Source organism: Hibiscus syriacus, unplaced genomic scaffold (assembly GCF_006381635.1).
Source record: "Hibiscus syriacus cultivar Baekdansim isolate YM2019G1 unplaced genomic scaffold, ASM638163v2 tig00112498_pilon, whole genome shotgun sequence".
Taxonomy (NCBI): domain Eukaryota; kingdom Viridiplantae; phylum Streptophyta; class Magnoliopsida; order Malvales; family Malvaceae; genus Hibiscus; species Hibiscus syriacus.
This window is the reverse complement of record NW_024063347.1, coordinates 1,443,421-1,450,023: the sequence shown is the minus strand read 5'-3', so window position 1 is coordinate 1,450,023 and position 6,603 is coordinate 1,443,421. Positions and strand designations below refer to the sequence as shown.

General features: G+C 33.6%; 1 protein-coding gene across 1 annotated transcript; it reads left to right on the top strand.

Moving 5' to 3' along the window:
• The first annotated feature begins 1,159 nt into the window (after positions 1-1,159).
• LOC120180508 lies at positions 1,160-6,181 on the top strand. The gene is made up of 13 exons (XM_039185823.1): positions 1,160-1,469; positions 1,553-1,640; positions 1,725-1,824; positions 1,904-1,977; positions 2,067-2,138; positions 2,247-2,324; positions 2,651-2,775; positions 2,950-3,022; positions 3,810-3,871; positions 3,952-4,332; positions 4,755-4,857; positions 5,185-5,394; positions 5,997-6,181. The coding sequence occupies exons 1-12, from the start codon at positions 1,390-1,392 to the stop codon at positions 5,383-5,385; spliced, it is 1,437 nt and encodes a 478-aa protein (XP_039041754.1). The 5' UTR covers positions 1,160-1,389; the 3' UTR covers positions 5,386-5,394; positions 5,997-6,181.
• Positions 6,182-6,603: the final 422 nt, after the last annotated feature.

Here is a 6,603-nt window from a genome sequence, read left to right as displayed (position 1 = left end):
CAAACTCTAATAAATCTCTACCTTAACTCGAGACAAAAACCCAACTTCGATGAGACATTCAAACTCAACAAAAACAATTATTCACTTCAACAAACAAATTCTTCACCTTGAAAACATATTCTCCACTTCTTCCACGAAATCTCTTATAGGGGTATTCTTCAACAATGATAGTCAACTGAATCTAAAACTTGCCAAAACTTGGATTTAGTCTTTTCATCGGTAAGGAAATCATAAATATTAATTTTACTCACAACTTGTTCACTACAAGCAATATCATGCACAACATCGTAACGTTCATCAATGACAATTCTATCTTTTATGTTATGCTTATGGAATTGAATTTTCTTCTTCTTAAATCTATTATGTCCACAGAACTAAACTCTCTTTTTTTGTTAAATTTGTTATGCCTATGGAATACAACATTGTTTTGCTCCCAAAATTGTTATGTCTACAGTTATTTTGTTCAACACATAGTCCTCATTTTTCATGAAGGAAAAAATAACAGTTCATCTTCTATAATTATCGAATTTTGCAAAGTATAGAATTTGAGAGTCTTTCTTTGCCCTTTCATCTGAATAGGAAAGCTTTTAGACAGTTTCATACATCTACCTTCCAAAACGATAATTTGGTGTTGCGATCCAATAACGAAATTTCATACTTCAAAAATATCATAATCTTAATCGAGTCAAACAACTCGAACACTATGATATCAATTTTTTAGAAGATAACAACATGCATATCGACCGCCCAATAAAATAAACATCAAAATTTTACATGAAAAACCCTTTTGCCAAAAACCACGAGCAAAAGAGGACAAATTTATTAATATCAAGAAAAGAATAACACAAGAGGAGTTATCATGGACAATCTAATATCTAACTCTAATCTTTAATACCTATTTATAAAATTTTATAATTTTAACCAAACTAAATTTATTATTTTTTTTTAAATTTATATATTAATTAATTTATCTCACTTTGAATTTGAATTTGAATTTGAATTTGAATTTGAATTAAGCGGAACTCTAATACTTTTAATTATAAAAAAAAATCAAAATCATAAAGAAAACATGAGTGAAACTAAAGCGACGCCGTTTTAGATAACGAAATAATATGAAATGAGTATAAGATACATCTTTATTCTTTGGTGGTGAGTCGCATCTTCCGTCCATTACGTCTCTCAGCTGAGCCTCATTACGCTTTTCTTTCAAACATAATAAAAAAAGGGGGGCGAGAGAGAGAAAATTCTTCTACTTTTGTTCTGCAATACTAGATTTTCTTGTCAACCAAACACGAAATATTCCTTTACGTTTTAATTTTCTTCTTAGTGATTTAGATTTTCGATTCCTTTGATGAATAAAGGGAAGATTTTAATTAGATTGTTGTGACGATGTCAAAAAAAGCAACCAGCTGCGCTATTTGCGACAATTCAAATCGCGCTTCCATTTGCGTCTTTTGCGTCAATTACAGGTATATAATATATATTTAATCTTCGGTAAATGTTTGTTAAATTTGAATTTTTTGTTATTGTTCTGATGAACTCTTCGTTGCAGATTAAATGAATATAATTCTTTGTTAAAATCATTAAAAAGCCGTCGTGATTTCTTATATTCAAAACTAACCGAAGTGCTTGCCGCAAAGGTTTGATTTCTTTCACTTAATTTGAAATTAGTTTCTTAATACGTTTTTCGATTTTTTTTTAATTTTGATTTGTGTTATTGTCAGGGGAAAACTGATGATCAGCTGAATTGGAAAATTCGTCAAAACGAGAAACTAACTTACTTGAAAGAGAAGCATCTTCGCAGTAAAGAACAATTAGCGCTAGGTTTTTCTGCTTGCCCTGTAGTTTTTTTTGGCTCATGTTTTATTCATCAGGCGTATGCTAAACGATGCTTTATTTATAGGGAAGACTAAGATTGAGAGAATGTCTCATGACTTAAAGGTTAATTATGGAGTGCTTGATTCTGCTCGAGCCACGGTACTAATTCTTTTCCATTTTAGTTTCTTGGGAAGAATTGCAAGTTGTATGAAAATTAACTATAGGAATTATACTTGTTCTCTCTGCAGCTGGAGAAAAATCGTTTAGAACAGATTGAGAAGTTCTATCCCAATCTTATTTGCACACAAAGCTTGGGGCATGTAAGGACTCCCTGTTTTTGACGTTCAGCTTCTTTTTTTCTATCTCATTATTAGAATGTCTTTTATTTTATCTGAATGTTGTGAATTATAACATTTTCTGAGTTGCAGATGGCAATTACCTCGGAATGTCTACATAAGCAGTCTGTGGCCATAAAACAAATATGCAAATTGTTTCCGCAACGCCGGGTAAGTGCTTCTATGTTTAATTTTGTTTTAATTCCTGTAATTGACTGGTGATTGACTAGTAAGTGTGCTTAGTATGCTTCTTCTAGTTATGAGCCTTGTCTTGACAATCTATATTGATCCTGCATACAGAGATTAACCAAAACCAAAAATCTTGAGTGACTTTTTGCGTTTACGATTACTTAAAGATGCAACAAATGTGGTTAAGATGAGGATATTTACCCCAAACTTGTTCATATCCCCTCCCAGCTTTTCTTCCCTACCTACTTACTCTCTCCTATGTTAAAGATTTTGCTTGTAAGTAAGCTGAATTTTTTCTACTCTCGCAGGTAAATTTAGAGGGGGGAAGAAAAGACGGATCCAGGGGTCAGTATGACCTTATTTGCAATGCTCGCTTACCTAGAGGGCTTGATCCCCATTCTGTTCTATCAGAGGAGCTTGCTGCCTCATTAGGGTAAATTTTTGCTTGTTTACATAAGGCTATATGATAAGTGCAATCCTGCTACATTTATTTTTACCTCATTGGATAATACAACCCCTTTACTCAGTTTTGAATCTTCTTCGTTTCTAAAGTCTTTGATGAGCATGAATGTCCAGTTTCTGACACTGATAATCCACTTAAAATCAGGTATATGGTGCAACTTCTGAATCTTGTTGTTCATAACTTGGCTGTTCCTGCACTTCATAACTCAGGTTTTGCGGTAAGAGCTAAGAATTGATTACACTTCTATGCTAAGTCTAAAAATTTATTGATGCTTATGGTATTGGATTTCTTTATATAATGCACATTCACACACAGAAAAACATATATGCATATATAGTTTTTCAGTTATTTGGATGTCCTGTTGGTAATCTTTAAGTGGTCTGAAACTATAAATCTTAACGGGTCATTACTAAAGAAAAATTCTTTTATCCCAGACGATGTTAGTAAAGAATAGCTGATGCTTATAATGTATTTCCTTAAGCATTTTTTTAGATACTTTTAATGATTGATATGTCGTTCATTTTTTGCAAGTTCTACTGAAATCTCTCTTCGTTCTCTATCTGTATGACTTTCAGCTTTAAATTTTATTGATTTCTATGTAAAAAATAGTAATTTGCATTCCATTTTTCTACAACCTTTCTGGTTTCTAGAATGCCTATAAAGAATTCAAAGCAGTTGATTTTTATAAATATCATTGTGTTGATTTGTTCTTGATTTGTCTTCCTTCAAATCAGTTCTGGTTTTAGAAGTGGTAGACGTTTTCCTGATGGTATTTTTTTCCTCTTATTTTTCTTTAAATTTGCCGGTGTTCCACTTTTTTTTGGTTCTGGTGTTTAGAAATGTGTACTAACAATAATTACTTCAAAACATATCCCCGCTTTGAAGAAGTTCATTCCATGTCGGAGGATATTGGTTTCTATAATAAGCACAACCAAACCGAGCATACGTGAGATCTATTTTATTCCCATTGTTGTTATACTCATCATGTTATAGTTTCACCTCAGGGGTCTTGCTCACGAATATGGCAACGAGATTCTTATTGGGATGCACGCCCTTCTTCTCGAAGGTATCTCTCCTGAAATGTTATTCAACATGGTTGACTAAGGGTTTTCTCTTCTGGGATTGAATATTTTTGTTTGTTTGTAGCAACGAGTATCCACTTTTTATACCTCGCCAAAATTATTGCTCTGCTGGTGGGGATATTTCATGGACAGATAGAAGCTCTAGTAATTTTGGTGTTGCTTCAATTGATTCTGAGAGAAAATTCCATCTGGATTCATCTGAAAGTAGTAGCTTCAATCATTCTTCTGCTTCTGCTCACACTGCTGAAACACACAAGGACTTGCAGAAAGGGATATCTCTTCTGAAGAAAAGTGTGGCATGCATAACCGCTTACTGCTACAACTCACTCTGTTTAGATATTCCTGCTGAGGCATCTACCTTTGAAGCATTTTCTAAATTATTGGCCACATTATCTTCAACCAAGGAAGTTCGATCAGTATTTTCGTTGCAAATGGCCTGTGCGAGGTACAGCCTGGTTTCCACCATCTATTTCTGATATATGAGCTCGATCATGTTCAAGTTATACTTTTTTGGGGGAAAGTATAAAAACTACTTTGGTAACCTCAAATAAGACATAGGAATAATGAAATTATGCAGTTAAATTCCGGAGGATAAATTTTAAGTTTTAAATTGGATTCTCTACTTCAAGTAGATATTGAGAAAATTATAGCTGAGGTTGAAATCTCTGGAGTTGGATTCATGAATGAGTTGTTTTCAATGGTTACAACTAAGAGTCACATGTCACCTGAGAAGAGTTTGGGTGTCTCAAACCTAGTTACTGTGCTTTTTATGGTATCCCGTTGATTTTAAGATGCACCGTAGTCCCATTTTTAACATACTAATTACTATTTTGCAGCTGATTGTTGCGTTTATCTTTCTTATTTCAGGTCAGGCAAGCAAGTTCAACAGCCTTACAAATCTGTATGGAATGTGAATTCTGCAATGTCGTCATGCGCATTATTGGAGAGTGCACACATGCTTCCTTTGATGGTATAATATTGCCTTGTTTTAGCGACTTTTTGAAATTTCATTTCGCTGACTTTGTTTAACACTTGTTATCACCCCCCACCACACACACACATACAAGTTTCTACATGTATTTAAAGCAATCCTTGGAGGGCCATATCCCCATAATCATGTCTGTATATGCGGTGGGCATAGATACTTAAAGAAACATGAAGAGTCCAAACTTTTTTATTGTTGTCTCCGCTGATAAATTCTAATAAACTTGATGGTGTGATTGGCTTTGGACTTTTGACTTGGATGCTTCACCATTTGAAGAAATTATTTTGATTCCGTTTCATGATGACCGTGCAGAAAAATTTCTCTGATAATAACCTTGGCAGTTCAGCTCCCAGTTTTCTTTTTGCTACTGAGATGTCTGATGCTAGGAAGAATGAAAACCCAATTGATGAATGGGATCTTGTGGAACATCCAACATTTCCCCCTCCACCATCGGAAACTGAGGATGTCAAGCATTGGACTCGAGCCATGTTCATTGATGCCACAAAGCGATGACCAGTTCATGTGAGTGACACATTGCATATCTCATCTTCTAGTTAAAGTCTCAAGTAATGATACTATTAGCAGTATGCATCTTAGGGAAATGTTTATTTCTCAACTAATAGCTTCAAACTAAAACAAAACCATGGTGTTGAGCATTACCATTATGGATGCCATTCACTTTCTGCAGAAGACATCAATCATGTATCCTATGTTATCCGGGTTCAGTAACTGTCGGATGCGAGTATGTTTCTGACATGATTATACCCATTTTTCCTAAACCTTTTCATATGTTTAGAGAACTATGTTTTCATACTCGTATCGGAATATGCGTTTTAACGTAATACTTTATGATGTAAAGAGTTCGGGTCACATGGTTCCAGATTTCTATCGGAAACATTAACCATGTATCCTATGCTATCCGTATTCGGAGTTGTCAGATACAAGAAGGTTTCCAGCCTGGTTTTTAAATACATTCACAGATCATATATTCGTATGTCCGAGCATGCGTTCAACATGGGTGTTGAACATAAATACTCGAGTTGAGCCCACATAGTTCCTCTCCATCGATTGATGTTAACCTATAACGTTTTTAACATGTGAATTCCTTGTGTTTGAATTCTTAGGTGTTAATAACAAATTTCTGAGATGGAGGATTGGCGACGGACATCTAATGCATGGCCTTGACTTGTCTGACATGTAAATAGAAATGATTTGTCATTCATATCGTGTATATAATTTTATTTATTCATTTATTTCATTTACTCATAAGTTGTTTGAGTAGGGGTAAAAATTAACCGAGCATAAACTAACAAAATTATGTTCGTGTTCGTTTATTTTTTAAAGTGTTTATGTCTGGTTTATGTTCATTTAAATTTTCAATATTGTTTTTATAATTGTTTATTTAATATTGAAGCTATTTGTGTTAGTTCGTTTAACATTCATAAACGTATTCGTTTAACATTTATGAACATATGTTTGTAAACATGTTCGTTTAATGTTCAACACTTTTTCTTTATTTGTAAGCCAAAGAAAAATGGTGAAATTATGCCACTAATCTTTAGGTTTCCTAGGCTTCACAATTTGAAATCCAAAGTCCATCTCATGTTCAATTTTATCCCTATCTTTACCAACATTTAAAATTTTAAAAAATAAAAGGAAAAAGAGATTGAGTAAATGAGAATATAACCAATTGTATAAACGAGCTTTATTCGTGAGAATATAAACGAAACA